The sequence below is a fragment of the Gopherus flavomarginatus genome, chromosome 19 (assembly GCF_025201925.1).
Source record: "Gopherus flavomarginatus isolate rGopFla2 chromosome 19, rGopFla2.mat.asm, whole genome shotgun sequence".
In the NCBI taxonomy this organism is placed as follows: Eukaryota; Metazoa; Chordata; order Testudines; family Testudinidae; genus Gopherus; species Gopherus flavomarginatus.
In genome coordinates, this window is record NC_066635.1 from 22,084,453 (window position 1) to 22,105,888 (window position 21,436).

At 43.6% G+C, this 21,436-nt stretch overlaps 2 protein-coding genes across 2 annotated transcripts in view; both read right to left on the reverse strand.

The window, feature by feature from the left end:
* The window catches only part of LOC127037375 (transient receptor potential cation channel subfamily V member 2-like), a 54,236-nt gene extending 51,500 nt beyond the window's left edge, over nt 1–2,736 (reverse strand). The window contains exon 1 of the mRNA XM_050929002.1: nt 1,637–2,736. The gene's annotated coding sequence lies outside the window, so the exon portion shown is untranslated. The remainder of the gene's footprint in view (nt 1–1,636) is intronic.
* A 4,448-nt stretch (nt 2,737–7,184) lies between these two features.
* UBB (ubiquitin B) lies at nt 7,185–9,144 on the reverse strand. Its single transcript, XM_050929014.1, is given in 4 exon segments — nt 7,185–7,864; nt 7,866–8,054; nt 8,056–8,256; nt 9,063–9,144. Coding segments are annotated over 3 exon segments (918 nt in total). The 5' UTR covers nt 8,251–8,256; nt 9,063–9,144; the 3' UTR covers nt 7,185–7,330.
* Between the last annotated feature and the right edge of the window lie 12,292 nt (nt 9,145–21,436).

Sequence of the window (21,436 nt, forward strand, 5' to 3'; positions counted from 1 at the left end):
AAGGCCTAACAATACTGCACAATTAATTTGTGGAGCTCATTGCTACAACATATTACTGAAGCCAAGAGCTTATCAGGGTTAGGTTTTTTTAAAAGTATCAGGCATTATATATGAATCATTAGAACATCAACAGCTACCCTAGGCTGGACTTCCCTATCCCTTCTGTGGCATTTTTCCTTGGAGGGAGTTATTTAGTCTAGAGCAGGGGTTCTCACACTTAATTGCACCGTGACCCTGTTTTGACAACAGAAATTACTTCACGACCCCAGGAGGGGGGACAGAAGCCTAAGCCTGCCCAAGCCCCACAGCCCCAGGTGGGGGGCCAAAGCCCAAACTCCACTGCTCTGTGCAGGGGGCCAAAGCTGAACCTTGAGGGCTTCAGCCCCAGACAGGGGGCCTGCAACCTGAGCTCTGCCGCCCAGGGCTGAAGCCCTCGGGCTTTGGCTTTGTCCCTGGGCAGAGGGGCTCAGACTTCAGCCCTGGGCCCCAGCAAGTCCAAGCCAGGCCTGCCAACCCCATTCAAAGGGGGCTGCAACCCACTCTGGGGTCCCAATCCACAGTTTGAGAACTGCTGGTCTACAGTTACCAAATATGACCAGTATCAGACAGGTAGCCGTGTTAGTCTGGATCTCTAAAAGCAGCAAAGAGTCCTGTGGCACCTTATAGACTAACAGATGTTTTGGAGCATGAGCTTTCGTGGGTGAATACCCACTTCGTCGGATGCATGAGGCAGAGGGGCTCATGGGGGGGTATACCGTGGGTGAGATCAAGATACAGTCACCAAGCAATGAGGGTACATCACTCATACAAAAAGTTACAGACAGTCATGGGTATAAATAAGCAGGCCGGGTAATGGGGATAGGATGACCCTCACATGGTGGAGTTCAGTTCGGTTTGGTGGGTTCATGCATCTGACGAAGTGGGTATTCACCCACGAGAACTCATGCTCCAAAACGTCTGTTAGTCTATAAGGTGCCACAGGACTCTTTGCTGCTTTTACAAACATAACCAGGATAGCTCTTTAACTCACTCACCACCAGTGGCAGCTGCTTTAGCTACAGTATAGTGCACTATTTCACTAGCATGGAAAGATTAAGCCGGAGATATTTTTGAAGCACGAGAGAGGGACAAATAAAAATAAATATAAAATATAAACTTTCACGTTTTAGAGCAAAGCCAGAAACTAAAAGCCTGGGATTAGGAAAAAACTTTTGTGGAAGATCATTCCATAACTGTCTGTCAGGGAGTTTTGTGGAAACCTTTCCTCATCAGGGTTGAGCCTCATAACCCGTACGTTATTCATCTCTAAAGAGATTAAGAAATGTATTCCTGGACTGAAAGGTGGTGAGTCTACATTTGTACCCTTTGCTTTAGTTACAGATGGCACAAACAGGACCAGGGAAATTCATGGCAAAACAGCAAAAACCATAACATTGGATCTACTTGAACAGCTAATGCAGGCTGCAAACACAAGTAAGTAATATGGTTTTCTAAAAAGCTATAAATCAAATAAAGTCCCTGAAATATCTGTTGACTGATCATATTTCTCTTTTTACCTATGGTTTCAAATATAGTTTTCTGTTATGATTACTATATATATCGCATATGTTGTTTGCAGTACAGAAAAGTGACTTACCAGTAACTGGAGTTTAGGTATATCGCCTCTATCCATCCATACCATGGATAAGTGGTTCAGAAGCATCTCAAAACAGTGATTGCTATAGCCTTGCTCCACTTGTGCAACCCAATGGACATGTTAGACAAATAATTCTATACCTGGCGTGTCAGGTACATAATGGCTCTGGACAAATCCTGTTATAGTCACTGCACTGAAAAAAAAAAAGCTGATTTACATAAATATCAGGATATCCCTTTACTAGTACCAGTGAATGTCATATCTAAAATTCAGATACTACTAAATATATCCTCTGACAGGACTGGATTAATAACCAGGGCTCTAACTTCTCATGGTATTAATTTAAACTATAAAATTCCATCAATTTTAGCATTATGATATTTGAAGCTCCCAGGCCAAATCCTCTCCTAATTCGGACTTCTATTACTATGTCTATCTAATCTAGCTACATGCTAACAAGAATTATCAGTTGACTGAAGTATTTTGATAGAAAACTACTTGGCGAATTTGCTCTCTTCTGCATGGCTATCCAAGGAAAGGATTTATAAAGTAGAGCACATTATCCCAACTATTTTCAAGATGCTACAAGCTTCTGGTGCTGGGCAGTGCATATCTTAATAGACAAAGCCTCCAAGTCTTTCTAGGTCCAAAACAGCATTTCTATCTAGTTCTATCTCCTCAGCAATGATCCTGTTCTAAAGGAACCGCCCATCTGTAAAGTTAAGAGGGTACCTGCATTCTTCTCTAGGTGTAAATATCCTTTCACTTGATGTGTCTTTTCTGTCTCTGTATTTGTAGCCTGCTGAACAAAACTTGCAATGATAATCAAATGTCAGTGAAAATGTAAAAATCAAGCTTTTTTTTTTTTTTTAAATCAGCACTTCTGTGGAACAATGATGACATCCCGTGCGTTAAAATGTAATTGCTTCTGCTTAAGAAAATAGGCCCTCAGGGGAGGTTCTCCAAGCCAATGTGTCTAGTTAACCCGAAAGAGAGTTGCAGGCCTGCACTGAGAGAACCGGCTCCAATGATTTACATTAAGGTGGGTATTAACAGGGTATTAACAGCTTGTCTTGTTTAAAACAGCACTATTCCAAATAAGCTTCAAAAATACAATTATATTCCATAAGGAATTAAAATTGTTGTAAATTTACTTTTCTGATGCCCAGTGTCCAAAAGGAATTTATTTTGTGTTTTTCAGTTGCTAATGGGAGCAATGCAGCTGAGTAGGATTCTTTGAATGCAGCTACCAAAGAACATATTTGGAACTACAACCAAGACTGCAAAAATGCACACCCTTAGCCTCTCTCCCCTTAATGATATAACCCTATGGTTATGCAGTGTACATTTGAGAGGGAGAGTACTGCTTACCTTCTATCAGTGACTACTGCAGCAGTGTAAATGATGCAGCCACTTAATCCTCAATCATATTCAGGCCTGGACTACAAAGTTGCAGCAGTTTATATAAGGGTGTGATTTTTAAAAAAACTGATTTAACAGGGCACATATTTGTAGGTGGACTAGAATTAGATTTCCTGCTCGTCTCTCTCGCTCTCCAGGCTGGTCCCCAACATGGTGCTCAGGGGCACCAGGGCGCCTCCCAGGGCATCTATGTGCACCCACGTACTGGCTGGCAGACAAGCATCCGTCGAAATGCCACCAAAAAGCAGCGTCATCAAGAGGCGTCACCACCAAATGCCGCTGATTTTCAGTGGCATTTCGGCAGCGATACCTTTTGATGTTGCCGCTTCTAGGCAGATACTTGTCCGCCGGCCACGGTCCTCGGTGGCTTGTCGTCTGGTGCCTGCCACCTGGAAAAGGTTGGGGATCACTGACATATGCAGGGCATTCAGCTCTTGAAATGGTTAGAGTGTTCTATTGAAAATGGTGGACAATTTAACAATGGCACTGGAAGAATCACCCAATCATCTTTACTGATGTAAGATTATGACAACACAGAGCTCTGAAACATCATAAAGGATGGGGAAAGAAACCCAAGAAAAAGGACATGTGGCCCAAAAATAAGCCACCAAGGTCAGGAAAAAATCCACCATGTTTCAATACTAATGTCCTTCCTGAAAAGTAACAGTGTAAGGTAATGTTTTTAATTTAAATATATATTTGATATATATGTAAACAATCTTGCATTAGGAAATGAACAATTGGCTGGGAGAGTTGGTAGCTTAAGAGGGACATTAATGCAAGTAGGCCATTGATACGCAAGAAGAGACCACGCAAATAGATGTCAAATAAAACACTGATAAACAAATACCCTACTGCTTAGTTTATATTTTGAGATTGTTACAGAACAGTAAAACAGTCCTTTTTTAGAGGTTTCCAAACAAACCTTTTTAAAGGTGTTTGACTATTTCTACAACTCAAAGGCTTCGTTGAGTAAGATGTAAATTATTAAATATTGCTACAATATTGTGTCTCCAATTTAAGAGTTCCTTTTTTGCCTTAACAGATTGAAGTATTTGGGCACCAGATAAACACAGAAAACAGAGAAAGCATTCCAGAACCCAAAAGACAACTAAGGGAAAAATTAACTGCAGCTATCAAAAGACATGCAGACGCCCATTACAGAGCCCAGTCTGTAGCAGGGAGGATGTTATCAGAGCCTGATTATATGGGTGTGATGATCTGTACCTCAGGGAAACACCCAGCATCCCCGTTCATCCTTGTAAAATGGTTGTGTGGTATCCAACAGTTTGTCATGTTGGGTATCTTCAGAAGGCTTATGATGCACTGAGCATTGTTGTTACAGTAATGTTATAGGTTATAATTTCATGTATGCAGTTATGAGGCTGAAAATATATCCTCATGGCTTAAAATAAGCCCAAGCAAAAATTCTCCAAGAGCAGAGAGGCAGTTCACACCTCATCAGGGCAGGAATGGGACAAGCCCAGCCTCCCAGGAACAAAGAACACTGGCCTAGGCAGCAACAAAAGAATGTTAGACTCTCCAGGGAGTCACCCCCCTTCCTTTGGTCAGTTTGGAACTGTGATGACATAATGTTCACCTGACTCTGAAGGGGCAAGCACAAAGCCAAGAGGAAAGAAAGGCCATGATAAAAGGGAGACACATTTGCCATGCTCTTCCTCTTTCACCTACATCTAGACACCACCACACCAAGCAACTGCAGACCTGATCAAAGGAGAGAGCTGGGCTGAAGAGCAACTAGCCAACCTGGAGTGAGAAGCATCTAAGTTTGTAAAGGCACTGAATGTGTTACAATCAGCTTAGAATGCATTTTACTTTTATTTCATTTGACCAAATCTGACGTTTTGACTTATAATGGCTAAAATTTATCTTTATCTTTAATAAATCTGTTTATTCTACCTAAAGCAGTGCATTTGGTTTGAAGTGCATCACAGACTCCCCTTGGGATAACAAGCCTGGTACATATCAATTTGTTAAATTAACAAACTCCTAAAAGCTTACAGCATCCAGCAGGCATAACGGAACGCAGCAAGACAGATTCCTAGGGTTCTCTAGGACTGGAGATATGCGCTAGTATCATTCAGTTGCAAGTAGCTGGGAGCAGCTTACATACCAAAGGCTGTGCATGAACAGCCTAGGTGTGTGTGTGTGTTGGGGGGGGGGGGGGCGCGGCGGGTTTGAACAAGAGAGCATGGTAAGGCTGGCTCCCAGAGTCAAGGATTGGAGTGACCTAGCAGATCACTGAGCCAGATAATGCCAGAGGGGAATGTTACTATGTATTATAAATATTCCATTTTTTAAAATTAGCTTAAAAATTAAGGTGATTAGCAGTACAGAAACCAAATTCTGAGTTTGGCTACTAATCTTGTCAATTTAGCCTACTGTTCTTGTTACTGGGATCTGAGAATAATATGTATTATAGATGGGGCTGCTAGTGTGTTAAGGTTGTTCCTGTCCACTTCCCATTTTAAGACCCTGTTTTCAGTTGCTTGTAACTTTTATGCACATGTACATATCTCCAAAATCCCAGAAAAACTGACAAGACCTTTTTTAGCATTAATCTTTTGCAACAGCCCTATTATAGTGGGGAACAGTTTTGCTACGAACTCAGTACAAGAACTGTATCATACTACTATACTAGCTGGCTGTCACAGCACTTCACAAATTAAATGCTATCCCCATTTCACTTCTGGGAAAAGACAGCATAAAGTGACTCACCCAACTGCATGCAGCAAAGTCACTGACAACATAAAAGAAACCAACCATTCCCAGGTCAAGTCATTTTCAGTCATTTTAATTACGTCTGTAGAGGGGAACCTAATTTTCCTCTACTCTTGTGTAAATGTTTTGCTGAGATGAAAACTATTGACAAAGGGGAGTCACATCAAACTGTTTTACACTTTGGTGCAGAAGTTAAGAGTCTGTAGGCTGTAAGCGTAAATTACATGTATTTTGTTCATAGGATAATACCCTTTGCTGTTGACATATTGATAATGTAACTCCCCACAGAAATGTTTAAGGTTGAAATGCCCTCAACCTATAATTGTTATAGGAAATATCCCACCTATTTATGAAAAACCCACAAAATGAAAGTGACGTTTCCTCAACAGCAGCTGCTGATACTGTTACATTATATTCTGTAAGCTTTTTATTATGAGTTTTTAGTTGTGTGCATTTATGCCCTATAAATTACACAATAGGGAGTTACCATACAGTATATTTCCAACACCCACATTTGTTGAAGCAAACAACACTGGATCAGCTCTCATGTAAAGCACTCTTTTTACTCAAGGAAAGTATGGTTGACTGAAGTAATAGGCAAACTATTGGCACAGAAACACTCCAAATTATCTATCACACAACACCTTGGACTAGTATAATAGTAGCCTTTTATGAAATGTAGCACTATTAATGTACCAAATGTGAAAACCTATGGCAACATTAGCTGTTACAAAGCTAGGAAGACTTTCAGTCTCTGTTCAAAACCAGGGCCAGTTTCATGTGTTTTTAATACTACGTGTGCATGAGTGGTCTAATCACCTTCACTGATTTTTATTAAACTGTAAAAATCCAGTGATGCATTTTCTTCAGTATTGCTGATGCAATCTACAGATTGAAAGCAAGAAACAGCAAAGAACTGAGAATACATTCAGTTCTCCTAGTCCCTTCTGTTCCCATTAAGGAAACTCAAGTGTCAAACAGCAAGACTCACTTGGCTTTTTCCTTAAAAGATTAGTATAAGCAACATTATTAAAGTGGGCATAGTCCAGAGGAGAAGCAGCTTCTGCTACTAAGCACTGCATAAGAACACAAAAGACATCTATTCTATCGTGTATAGCCAAACAGAAGAACTAGACTCTGCTCAAGAGACTGGAGAAGGGTTATAGTAACATCCTTAAACATAGCAGTGCAAGTTCTGTAACAAGGGAAGAATAGTCTAAAATGAGAGTTAGAATCTTAGGTTGCATAATTCTGATATGTTGAAAGAAAGCTCAACATCAGTTATTAGTAGTGAGCCTCCAAACAAATTTCCATGGAACAGTTTTATTACCATGTGAAGACTGCTAAGTGAAACTATAGCACATTTTACCCAAAGACCACCAGGTAATGTGCAACAAAAATCTTTATTAGCATTCACAGACTGTTCAGCATTTTCTGCAACTTGTATTTAACTTACAATATTAAGACATTAAAGGGCTACAGTGCAAAAACAAATGCTATGGCAATAATGTAAAGCAAGGTCCACAATAACTAACAGCCACCCCTCAGACGCAGCACAAGGTGGAGAGTGGATTCCTTCTGGATGTTGTAGTCAGACAGGGTGCGGCCATCTTCCAGCTGCTTGCCTGCAAAGATCAGCCTCTGCTGGTCAGGTGGGATGCCTTCTTTGTCCTGGATCTTAGCCTTGACATTCTCAATAGTGTCACTGGGTTCAACCTCTAGGGTTATGGTCTTGCCAGTCAGGGTCTTCACAAAGATCTGCATACCACCTCTCAGACGCAGCACAAGATGGAGAGTGGATTCCTTCTGGATGTTATAGTCAGACAGGGTGCGGCCATCTTCCAGCTGCTTGCCTGCAAAGATCAGCCTCTGCTGGTCAGGTGGGATGCCTTCTTTGTCCTGGATCTTAGCCTTGACATTCTCAATAGTGTCACTGGGTTCAACCTCTAGGGTGATGGTCTTGCCAGTCAGGGTCTTCACAAAGATCTGCATACCACCTCTCAGACGCAGCACAAGATGGAGAGTGGATTCCTTCTGGATGTTGTAGTCAGACAGGGTGCGGGCCATCTTCCAGCTGCTTGCCTGCAAAGATCAGCCTCTGCTGGTCAGGTGGGATGCCTTCTTTGTCCTGGATCTTAGCCTTGACATTCTCAATAGTGTCACTGGGTTCAACCTCTAGGGTGATGGTCTTGCCAGTCAGGGTCTTCACAAAGATCTGCATACCACCTCTCAGACGCAGCACAAGATGGAGAGTGGGATTCCTTCTGGATGTTGTAGTCAGACAGGGTGCGGCCATCTTCCAGCTGCTTGCCTGCAAAGATCAGCCTCTGCTGGTCAGGTGGGATGCCTTCTTTGTCCTGGATCTTAGCCTTGACATTCTCAATAGTGTCACTGGGCTCAACCTCTAGGGTGATGGTCTTGCCAGTCAGGGTCTTCACAAAGATCTGCATCTTGAACTGTACAGAAAAAGGTATCAGAAAGAGTTCCAACTTCCTATACTGATTAACTTGCTACAGAGCACAATGAAGAACCTCATATACAGATACCAAAGCTTCACACCAACATTTCAGTATGAAAACTGAACCCAAACACACAAAACCAGTAAATAATCAGTATCAAAACCTCTTCCCTGCCCTCTATATTTAAATAAAGGACATTTTTGATGAGAGATTTCCATGACTGGTTCCCCACCACCCCTTATGTTGCTGGCTTGAGAAAATGTCTGTCTCCTAGCCACTAGGGAGGAAGTCAGACGTTATCAGGTTAAATGCTTGCCCCAACCGGGAACACTTCGCGGCTTTGCCAGCGCTCCCGTCGTCTAGGGAGAGAAAACTGTACCACCTTCCCACCCGCGTCCTCGGCACCTTTACCTACCCGGGCAGCCCGCCCGCCCCACCCCACCCCACCCACAGCAGGTCGCCCTCATCCCGCTCTCCGTGACCCTTCTAAACAACACACACAGGTTACCGGAGCTTGGGACCGTCCCGTCCCTCCTCAGTCACAATGACCCCCAATGACTCAGCACTCTTCCCTTCCGGGCAGGCAAAGCAACGGCAGCGCGCAGCCTCCGCCATCTTAGACCGGGTCCCCTCCCTCCATAACATGCTCAGACACAGAGAGGAAAACGCCAGAGACTGTGCCCGTAACTCCCCCCCCCCCCCCCGCAAGCGGCTCTGTGAGTTCCCTACACCAATCGCCCCCATCTCCCTAGCGAATAGGCTTCCTCAGTTTCCCCTTCACATAGCCCTGTATCGCTTCTTACCGTTAACCTCGCGCGGCCTGGACACTTTATGTGGAAGGCTGGAAAATTCGCCTGCCTGACACGAAATCACTCAGACCAGTTCTGACGAGAAACTACGCTGCTTGCGCCTCACCCGCTCCTATTTATAAGACTGCTGACGCCAAATGCCGACCCCTTCACGCACAGATAGTGTCAGTGCGCTGCAGAAAATAGTCCCAAGCAACGGCCCTGCACCAAAGAGGGATACAGGCTCTTCCCCCTCACAGATCCTTTTCTAAAGTCTCAGGGGATGTCTATTCCTCCCTGTGAGAAATCCACAGCTCTCCCTCCGAATAATCGAACTCTCTAAAGCGCGGAGGGATCTCGGGGTACGGTGAAAAAGCTACCGGACACCTCTAGAAGCTTCGTAGACTGTTGGAGGACGGTAGGCGGGGTTATGTCAGTTGTCGGCGGTGATTGGTGCAGAAGCAGAGAGACTGGTCATTGATTGGCTCACAGAGCGAGATGAGCGAGGCTACGGAGAAAGCTCTGGAACTGGGGGGGGAGAGAGAGAGGGAGACGGGTGATTCTCGTCGCTGATTGGTGCGGGGTGAGGTAAGCTTTGTTGCTAAGGCTCGCCGCCTCAGAGCCGCAGATTGGGATTGGGGGAGGGGGCGCGGGAGCGGGAAGAGAAGCGATATTGCGCGCGGGGAAAACAGTGGCCTGCAGTGTTGGGGGAGGGGCATGGGGGGCCCTCATGGAGGTGGTTTTCCTGAGGAGCTATGGGGTGGAGGCTGGGACGCAGCAAGGCCAATGGCTTTCCTCCCCTCCCCTGGCAGCCAGGCCGGGGGAGGGCTTAGGTTATGGCAGGGTCCGTGCTGTTATGTGGCTTCCCTGAGCAGGGGCCTGCAAACCATTAGTGCCACCTGCTCTGGCCAACAGCCACCTCCCAGGAGCCAGAAACTTTGGCAACAGCTGAGTGAGGAGCACCAAGGCGTGTGGTGCTGAGAAGCTGGGATGGTTTCATGTCCAGTGGGATGTGTAAGCCCATCCGTTAAACTGGCTCGAGGGGCCGCTGTGTGAATGTGCCTGGGTCTGTTTAAACTGGGCTTGGTTTATTATTTTAACTCAAATAACCTGCCCATTAGACGCAAATGAGAGTAGGGAACTTGTGGGTTTGCACTCACAAAGTTAAACTGGTGCAAGGCCTGACGCTGCTGAGTAGTGAAAAGCCAAGCCAGTCCTTCTCTTGGACCCAGTGTAGTCATGCCAGCACAAAGTTGGTGTGAAAGGCAATCATATATATGAGGCTTTGTGTACAGTACACACTTCAGTATAACTATGTTGCTCAGGGGTACAATGTAGTTATACTGAGTTTAACACACACAAACACCCCTGTGCAGACAGCGCTATGTTGGTGGGAGAACTTCTCCCTCTGACATGGGTACTGCCTCTCACAGAAGGGAGTTACTAAGATGAGACAGCTCTCTTCCATTGGCTTAGAACGTCTTCACCAGACATGCTACAGCGGCACAGCTCCAAATGTGTAGTAGAGACCTGCCCTAATAATGTTTTACACTCACACTGCATTCTAAACAAGTAAGTTAAGTCCGTTCATTCATGTCTGAATACTGGAGACATAGCAGAATTTTCATAAGTCTTCTCCATCCATCACTAATTTGGCACACTCAGCAGCTAATATCTCAGTGATCTGCTGCACACTATCTGTCCACCCTGCTGGTCTTCCCCACCTATGATGATCCACTACCATTACTTCCATTATTACTTTTTTGGAGTTACTTCCATCACTACACCTAATGGGACCAAAGTACATAAGTTTGTGCCTGTTGACTTTAGAGAGCAGAGTCTACTTCTCTCCATTAATGTTTCTAACACAAACATTCATATTTTTTCTATCCAGAAGATACACAGGGTGCATTCTGCAGTACTGTAAATGACTATATGTAGTGCAGGGAACTGGGGGATCAGGCCCCTTGTGTCAGAAACATGTTCCCTGCCTGTGTTTCCCCCAACATATCTTACTGGTCTTTAATTCTTTAGGCACATTTTTCTGTATATCTGGACAAATTCTTTATCATCTCTTTGTTTGTGCTTGTGTGTTTCCAGAGTCCTTAACAATTGTCAAGCTTACCCTAATTTGGAGTGTGTGGGGGGGGAACCTTTTCTGAACATTAGGGTAAAATGCAAAAATGGTAACTGTTGTGTCCTGGAATATTCTGTGTTACTATTTTTATGTGTGTTGCTATTGTGAAAAACACAAGCAGCCCAGGAACAGTAGAAGCTTCTTAGAAGAACGGGAAAATTTCATTATTTGGAACTTAGTCAGTTGAGTATAAGTATCTGTGCATGCCCATTTGTCATACTCATGATTCATGTCTTTCTAATCATATTAGCTTCTATTTCCTGGACTATTTTTCTTCCACAATTAAAGCATATTTCAAACTTTATTTTGTTATTGGGAGGTTATGAAACAGCATAGTGATTAAATGCTGCAATCAGACATTCAAACTAGCATTTACCAGGCTTTTTAAGAGAAAGTTCTGACCAGGTCATGTAACAACTTCCTCATGTGACCTGACATGAAATTGTTGTTCATATTAACTGAGCTTCATTCGGTCCTTGAACCTGGGTTCAGGGCCGGTGCAAGGACGTTTCGCGCCCTAGGCGAAACTTCCACCTTGCGCCCTCCCCCCCTCCACGCCCCTGCCCTGAGGCGCCCCCCCTGGCAGCAGCTCCCCCCCTCCGCCCTGAGGCGCCCCCCTTGCAGCAGCTCCCACCCTCCGCCCTGAGGCACCCCCCTGCCCCAGCTCACTCCTGCTCTGCGCATGAGCACCCTGAGCACGCTGTTGCTGCTTCGCTTCTCCCACCTCCCAGGTTTGCGGCGCCTAAGCTGATTGGCGCCGCAAGCCTGGGAGGCGGGAGAAGTGAAGCAGCTCACCCCTGCCCCGCCTCCTCCTTGAGCACGCCGTGGCTGCTTCACTTCTCCCGCCTTCCAGGCTTGCGGCACCAATCAGTTTAGGCGCCGCAAGCCTGGCAGGCGGGAGAAGTGAAGCAGCCACGGTGTGCTCGGGGAGGAGGCACGGCAGGGGTGAGTTGGAGCGGGGAGTTCCCCTGCGTGCTGCCCCTCCCTACTTGCTGCAGGTGGCCCTCCCCGCGCTCCCCTGCCCCAGCTCCCTCTGCCTAAATGCCGGTGGCGACCAGGGCGGCCGAAGATTCGGCCGCTGCGGTTGCTGCCGAACAAAATGGCGCACCCCCCCCCCAAATCCTAGCGCCCTAGGCGACCACCTAGGTCGCCTAAATGCTTGCACCGGCCCTTCCTGGGTTATACCAAGGGTTTGCTAGATCCAAAAATCTGTCACATGGTGGTGTTCAGTTTACTGCTAGTTCTTTCTGTGGACCAGAATTAAATTGTAGTTCAACAAAAACATGAGTAGATCTAGCAGAATTGACACTTTTTCTCACTCAAACACAAGCTGGAATCTGTACAAAGTTACACCTTTCATATTTTTTTTGCCTTGACTAATACACCTTTGGTGTTCCTTAATATAACAAGTTTTGCTTCTGCTGGAACCGACCTTCCCAGTTTACAATGAAAGGAAATGAACCTATCCAGAATAATACAATTAAAAAACAAACATATAGAAACACACAGTACACATTGTAAACAAAGAGGAAGAAAAGCTAGAAAAACAGTCACAGCAGGAAAATCAGAGAGAGACTTATTTAGGGCAATAACCACTGCCCTGAAATATTATATGTAGATGTATGACAAATCACAATGTTTAAGCAGTGTTATATTTTGTTTTCCTTTAACATTTCTGACTTTCCTCCATGGGTGTCTGTTTTGTTTGTGTTTCATTCCTAGTAGGTTATTATTTTCCTGTATATAGTGCTAAAAGTGGGCTAAATGTTTGATCCATGGGAGCCCTGTATGTACTGAACTAAATTAAAGGGTTTAAAACGCAGTATAAAACATAATGAGCAAGTGACACCTGTTCTGTGTAGACTGGAATAAAAATGGTAGAAGCAGGAAAGAGTTTTTAAACTGTTTTAATTTAAATATCCAGCCTCAATAAATAAAATTAGAACAAAGATCTTTGTATAGAGATCCAGAATCTATCAGAATAATACCTTGGAGCAGTAGAAAGGAGAATGAGGTTCAGTGTAAAATATGAAAAATTGTGGAAAGGCAAAGCTGCGAAGTTGGAGGGAGAGTCTCTAATTGTGAAATAATTTTAAGGTAGATTTTAAAGCATCTCCGTCTTGTGATGAAGAATTTTACAATGTGTTTCTCACCGATTTTTTTTTATCTCACTTTGATGAAGAGGAAAAGTGGATCTCTAGGGCTGTGGTAGGGATGCAGAATATCTGTGGGTGGGAGGTATCTCTGTAATTGTTTCTCTATGATGAATAAACCAGAAGACACCAGAGTCTCTTTTATTGTTTTTAGGTGTGGCTCCCAATAATATCAGCTAAACTGCTTCCACTCAGTTACTGTTGGTTTTCTTTTTACCTATTCAAAACAGTCTGATCTTAAAATAACTTCTTGTTGACTGTTTCAGAATAATTGATGCTTCATGGAAGTGTCATTCTATTAAGCTAGTACAGGGATATGCATGCCCACACAGAATGCAGACTTCACATTCAAAATAACAATGGTGTTTATGTGAACTATGGTGAAATTATCTCTCTCCCCAACGCACACACACACACACGCTCGCTCTCTCTCGCTCTCTCTCTTACTTTTCTCAGGTAACTAGATGTCCAAATAAGATAAACAATTACTTGGGCTTTGTGCAAAGAACTTGGGGGAGGGGGTGGAGGTTGGAGGAATGGAATTGACCACCACAACGTGCATGTGGGCCACATAGCTACCATTCTAGCTTTGGGCTGGATTAGCATTTGCTCTTGCTTTGCACCTCCTGGATTTGGTGCACTGGATTCACATAATTGTGGATTCAGTGGCCTCTTCTTTTGCCCTTCTACCTTGTCTTTCTACCATGTTCCATCTTATTTGGAGTCAGCATAGAACTCACCTCTGTGCTGGGCAGAGGGTAGAGGTGCCTCTCTTGTGCATCCCATCCACCCTTCTGTTCTTTTCCTCTCTGTGCAAAGCAAATTCAAGGCCTGTTCTATACTTAAAAATTAGATCAACCTAGTTATGTTGATCAAGACTGTGAAAAATGTCATGCCCTGAGTGCTGTCATTAGGCCAACCTAACTCTAAGTTGATGTAGATATGGCTAGGTCAATAGAAGAATTCTATTGCCTCTCAGGGAGCTGGAAAAATCCTTTCCATGGCTGTAGCTGTGCTACTGTAGCAGCTGTAGTATAGACATGCCTCAGGGCTGACGTGGTGCACTCTGGACCTGGACACATTCCCTATATACACAGAGGATTTAACTCTGCCCTTTTATTATCTTGATACTCTGGATGGCACTTTCTTGTTATGGCAGTCACAAGCCTGTGTTTGTTTTATGTGTAATATGCCAGATTCTGTTTCATTTACAACAATGTGAATCCAGGCAACTCAACTGGAGTCTGGTATATAGCTGAAAACAGAGTTTGGTCTCATGAGTTAGTAAATGACAGTTTCAGCCTTAGCTCAAAATTTCTGTTGGTGCAAGAAACAAGCTTTTGAGTTTACACAGCTTGTCTCAGGCTTTGTCTGCACTGGAACTTTGTCGGCAAAACTTTGTTGCTCAGGGCTGTTAAAAAAAACCACACTCACCTCAGATGACAAAAGTTTTATCAACGAAAAGCACGGGTGTGAACAGCACTTTGTCAGCAGGAGTGCTCTCCTACCAGCAAAGCTGTTGCCACTCATTGGGGGTGGAAGATTGTTGTCTGCAGGAGAGCTCTCTCCTGCCGACAAACAGCAGCTACCCTGCGTGCCTTTTAGCCGCACAGCTGTGTTGCTAAAAGGTGCAAAGTGTAAATAAAGCCTTAGGGCTAGTCTACACTGGCAACTTTAAAGCGCTGCCATGGCAGCACTTTAACGTGCCTTGTGGAGTTGCGTCTCTAAAAAAACACTTCCATGGGGGGCGTAGCTCCCAGCGCTTGTGTACTGTCTACACTGGCGCTTTACAGCACTGAAACTTGCAGCACTCGGGTGTGTTTTTTCACACCACTGAGCGAGAAAGATGCAGCACTGTGAAGTGTCAGTGTAGACAAGCCCTTAGTTTCTCATCAACAGAAGTTGGTCCAATACAAGATATTACCTCACCCACCTTGCTTCTCTAATATCCTGAGACAAACCTGCCTGTATACAAATAAGATAAACACAGATTAGGCAGGTCTGGATGTCCTTCATTCTTCAGGTAACATAGTTTTCTTTCTATAAAGTATAAGCATTTTTTTTCATATGTTGTACTGAAAATTTTATGTGAAAAAGTATCACCAACCACCAGCTGACTAATAATATATAAAGAATTGTAAGTCTGGAAAAAATCCAGATCTTGTGACTGGCTTGACTGCACAGGTGGCTACAACATTTGCTGGATCATGGGACATAGTTAGGAACACAGCTTCCTTGTATAGTGATTTCAAAAGTAGGTCATCGGGCAGTACTACAGAACAACCCACTTGCTGAAAAGAGGGCTCCATGATCACAAGAAATTTATCAGACAGATTTGTACATTCTGGAGCACAAGATGGTCAGTTATTTGGGTCCACTACGGGTTTCCTTCAATTAATCAAGTTCCACTATGGTATAAACAAGAAAATGCCTTTACAAATCTTTGTACAAGTATTTGTAGCACTTATGTTCCCAGTAGATTTATAAAGATGTCATCAATTTTATAACACAGTTCTGTGTTAATATTTTGTGCCTAAGGTAACCGTTACAGTTAGGGTGACCAGACACAAATGTGAAAAATTGGGACAGAGGGTGGGGGGTAATAGGAGCCTATGTAAGAAAAAGACCCACAAATCGTGACTGTTCCTATAAAATTGGGACATCTGGTCACCCTAGTTACAGTCCACTGTAAATAATTATTTTTCTCAATTTTCAGTTTGTTTACTACATGCTCTTGAGGGCATTTTGGATGTGCTCCAACTTGCTGCAGTTAGGAAAGACTTTTTGTTGACTTTAATGCAAGTTGGGTCAGGCCCTAAGTTTAATGATCACTTTAACTCTGTAGTCATGCGGCTCTTTTACCCAGCAACAGGAGACAGATATATTGTTAAAAATAGGAACATATTATTGTAAAACACACAAAATTGGGAGGGGGAATTGGGCAGGCATAGGATCTGAAACTATTTTAAATTTTTGTTAATGAACATGATTTCAAGTTGATGATACCTCTTTAACAATGTATAAGAGCTAGTCCAACAAAGTAGAAGAACTCCATTCAGAAGCAGCTTTCTTCCATTGACCCAGTGATAGGGCTTATGGAGGAAGTTGTATTTTATCCTCATGAGCCAGGACAGATTGACTCATAACCCTCTTGATGAGAGAGAATCACCCAAAATACTTCTGTAAAAGCAGCAAAGAGTCCTGTGGCACCTTATAGACTAACAGACGTTTTGGAGCATGAGCTTTTGTGGGTGAATACCCACTTAGTCGGATGCATGTAGTGGAAATTTCCAGGGGCAGGTGTATGTATATGCAAGCAAGAAGCAGGGATCTCTTTATATATAGATATAGATATAGATAGATAGATAGCTGCCCCTGGAAATTTCCACTACATGCATCCGACTAAGTGGTTATTCACCCACGAAAGCTCATGCTCCAAAACGTCTGTTAGTCTATAAGGTGCCACAGGACTCTTTGCTGCTTTTACAGATCCAGACTAACACAGCTACCTCTCTGATGCCAAAATACTTCCCCTCTCCCCCTCCCCATATTAAGGTTCAATCTCAGGCAATATTTTTCTCCACCAGTGTGCTGGTTTTGTAGTACTGATTTCCATTATTTATGCCTCTTTATATATTAAGTATATTGTTATCTATAGGCTACTTCTAATACTCTGGCCTCTAGAGTGAAAGTGAAAATCAGTATCTATATTTCCTAACTTCTCTTTAGCGCACTAGTACCCAGCTGCTTTCAGTGCTTTCAGTGCTGCTCCTCCAGTATAAATTCCCTTGCAGACAGAATCACAGGCTGAACTCCCAAGTCTGTGTTCTGCTGAGTCACCATTACATACTCAGAGCAAAGGGAGTACAGAAAGGCACCTTTGTACCTTTAATAATTAAACACATCAGCTATACCTGGGAGTGAACTTTGAACATCACAAGATACGAGGAGAGCGTTTAATGAATTTTCTGGACTGTTCTCCTCCATGGCCTGTAGGACATCTTTCTGAAAATGATCACTTTTCCTTCTTGGTTGTCTCAGATTTTATAGCAAAGTATTCCCCATCAGGCTATTGACTCCTGCATGCATTCATGGGAGTTCAGTGCACCCACTACTGCTTGAAACAAGATGGAGCATTGTGTTCTGCGCCGGGCAGTTGCTATGGGCCGCACCCCACATTACAAATGAATGAGGCCACATTGTAGAACTACTCCATCGACTGCATTTGGCTCATGGGCCCCAATTTGGCCCCACTGACTTTTCCTCCCAGAATATGATGTGACTAAAATGAAATCTAGTATGACTGTAGAAGATCTGGGAGTGGTTCAGATAAGTAGCTATAGCTGAGCAGTTCTGGTATGGGTCAGAATTTGTCACATGCAGTATAGTTACAGTGATTCAGCTGGGATAAACGAGTAACCAGTACATAGTTTAATACTAGGAATGAGAATAACAGGAAATCATGCCTCCAGTAACCTTTTCTGTCTGTCAGAAAAACAGAGCAGTTGAGCCATGGGGTTGTTATTCTAGTTCTGCCATATACTGTTTCAGGAAGCGATGCATACTTTGCAGGATCACATGTTTTTCAAAGCTGTTTTTCAGGTCAGGCAGTTTTGATGGTGGTTTAATCATGATTCAGTTGCTCAAACATATTCAGGATTGAGAAACTATGACAATTAAGCAGTGCCCTGTCTATATTACCTGTATATAGTGAGTATCAGACTGGCAGCTCAGCTGTGTTTAGTGCTGTCTGTTCCATTTCATGAAATTTTCAGGATCTTTTCAGTGCTTTTAAGTTGTAAACACCAAATTTTATTTGGGGTATAACCCAAGTGAGACAAATCCACTCCCCGCCAATACCTGTTACAGAAGGTTTAGCCTACCAGTGAACTTTTTTTCTGTTAAACCAGTTTGAATGCTGATAGGTTCTTACAGTCCCTCCCATCCACCCATGTTTTGTTGCATCCTATGTATTTTTGTGTTTCAGATATTGAGTCATAAGATTTTTTTTAATTGCACAATTCTGACTGGTGCTTTTTCATCTTCCTGTGCTTTTTTAAAACAAATTTAATGTACTCTCCTGATTGAGATTTTATTCTTTAGTTCTAAAGCTCTATTGACCATGACCATGGGAACCCTTGTATCAAGAATTATGGTTAAACACAGTTCTCTGGAAAGATGCCGACCTGATTTCTAATCCCAGAGTAGACAGGGCCAAAAGATTGTTTTTTCCTGATGTCCTGTCCTAAACTGCAGTTCAGTATTACTGTGTGCTATTAAAGAGCTGCCATGTTTCAAATCACAGGTCTCTGTATATCAGAGGTGGGTGAAATAATCCCTGAATGTAGTATGTATATCGCTTAAAGTTTGTAAAAAGCTTTGGAATTCTTCAGGATGTGAGGATACACTTATAATTAAAGTAAATACCCCACCCTAATGCTTACACAACGACAGGCAAGTGGCATTCCTGTCATTAACATGGGATGTGAGCTTATTGTTAAGAATTTCAAGATTAATTCTCATAGTCCTGGCATGTAGATCCCATCAGTGTTAATTATTCTAGCCCATTAAACTAGGCAAGTAGGCTTAATTTCTCGATTATGGTGAAACATGCTGTACAGGACTCCCTGGTGTCACCTGTTTTAAACAGGCTTGTATTCAATGTCAGCTATACGTAATGCTGAATCACCACTACCTTGCTAGATGTGTATCAGCATTAACCATGAGGGGATGTGACAAGTCCCCGTTTCTAGGATTAGTCAGGTAATAGACAATGGTTATCAGTTTGCAACAGATACCAAGGTGGACACTGCATAGTGACAGCCAGTGTGGAAAGGTAGCCAAGTGACGGGAGAGAGCAGGGTGTCTCTTGGGCCAGGATGGAGGGAAGGAGCTGATGTGCGTGTGTAAGGTGTCTCTAGCACCAAGGATTGAGTAAAAGGAAGGAGCTGAGTCACAGGAGGGAATGGGGGGGGTCTCTGGAACTGGAGATGAAGTGGAAGGGAGTCAGGTAGTGGGAGGGAGCTGATGAAGAACTGGGACAAGTTGGAGGGAGGGAACCAGGTCAAACCTAAAGTGGTCACTGCCAGGGCTGGTTCAGGACTGAGGGTTTATATGTGTGTACTGAATAAATCCAGCAATAGGAGTCACCCTCTCTTTACCGCCCAGGGAAGTTACTCTGAATTTGGCTCCTCTAGGGGCTCTGAACGTAGTACACACTGTTCCTTCAGCCGCTGCCCTGGGCTCATCTATAACATTTGCCTGTCTGGATCTGTGTATCTATAGCCTTCACTCAGGTTCAGTTGAGTCTGCAACTAAAAATACCTCCTGTTTGCTTGCACAGGCAGGTCTTTGCTGTTAGTGTGATCCTGTGATATTACATGATACTGCAGACACCTCATTCATGTAGGAGCTCTGTCTTTTGTTAGACTGTGTACAGCTCTCGCTAAAATAACTAGTGATGTGTCATCACTATCAGGTGGGGAGAATGCCTGTTGGTGGAGGTGTTATGCTGAAAAAACATGCATTTTCCCCCCTAATCATAATCGGGAGCTAGCAGCCTGCAGCAGCTGCTTTTATTCACAGAGTAGAGAAACTCTAGCAACAGACTGTCATGCTTTTACTTACTTATAGACTTTTCTGTTGTGCTCATCACTGTAGTGTCAGAGTATCTCATCCGCACTGATTAATTCATCCTCTTAGCCCCATTGACTTCTGATATGGTTGCCTTTCTGAAAAATGGGGCCTGGGTGTCTGATCTTGGACTCTCAAAAACTGAGACACCCCAAAGCAATGGCCCCTTCTGAACATTTTTGCCTATACATCTGGCTGAAGATCATGCACTGGCAGAGCTAAGAATACCGCTCAGGTCTCCTGAATCCTGGTCCAGTGCTTCGAACACAAGATCATCCTTTCTGTCCAGCAAGGTTTTGTAATTCACCAGGATTAATATTATACCTGATCTCCAGAAAAAAAACACATCTGTTTCACATGAGATATCACCTCTTTGGCTCTCAAACTTCCATAAAAAACTCTGATAACAGATCATTGCACCTACAAAAATCACTCCCTAGATAAAGAGGTGGCAGTACTTGAGATGACATGGGGATTTCTGGAGTGATGTCTACAACTTCTAAATTCAGGCCCAGCAAACTGGATTTTGCCCTAGATTTCACAGTATGTTTGGTGAAATGAAGGTAGAACATAAGAACGGCCATACTGGGTCAGACCAAATGTCCATCTAGACCAGTATCCTGTCTACTGACAGTGGCCAGTGCCAGGTGCCCTAGAGGGAATGAACAGAACAGGTAATCATCAATTGATCCATCCCCTGTTGCCCATTCCCAGCTTCTGGGACATCATCTGTCTCCTACTTCCTGCCTTCCCATTATATCTCTCCACTCTTTAGCCCTGGTAACCCCACACGTATCAGATCATGCAAAATAGAAGACAAAACAATACTAATACTTACCACTTCTATAACAGCTTCCATTCAAGGATCTCAAAGCCCTTTACAAGATGCGTATGTATTACTATCCCCATTTTACAGATGAATAAACTGGTATGGAAAGGTCTCTGTAACTTGCCCAAGGTCACACAGTGAATCAGTGCAGAGTCAAAGGCAGAACAAGGTTCCTGACTCCCAGTTTTCTGATTTCAAATACAAAGTAGGCAGACTCCAGATAGAGAGCAATGGGGGTGGGGAGGGGCTCATGGACAATGTGTGTCACAGAAGCCCACGAGGAAGCATTTCCAAGCTGCACCTGAGCTATACTATTTTAGGAGTATAAATTACACTTACTGGAAACTAGACATTGCATTTCAAACTGATCTTTCCTGGGGAAAATTTTGAAAACTATACACATTCCACCCTTCTTTTACAGTGAAAGAGGGACAGCAACTGCCCTTGCTGCAAAGCCCTGACTGATTCAGGTAACCCTCGGAGGAAAATAGTTTTAAATATGAGAATGTTTCCTTGTAAGGAATTGTCCAACTTGCTTCTGTGAAAAACAGATCAAGTCAAATCTTGCTGTGTGTCTGTGGAGATGTGGGCAGAGCTCAGCTCATCGGAAGAAATGGCTCTAAAATAATCAATGTGA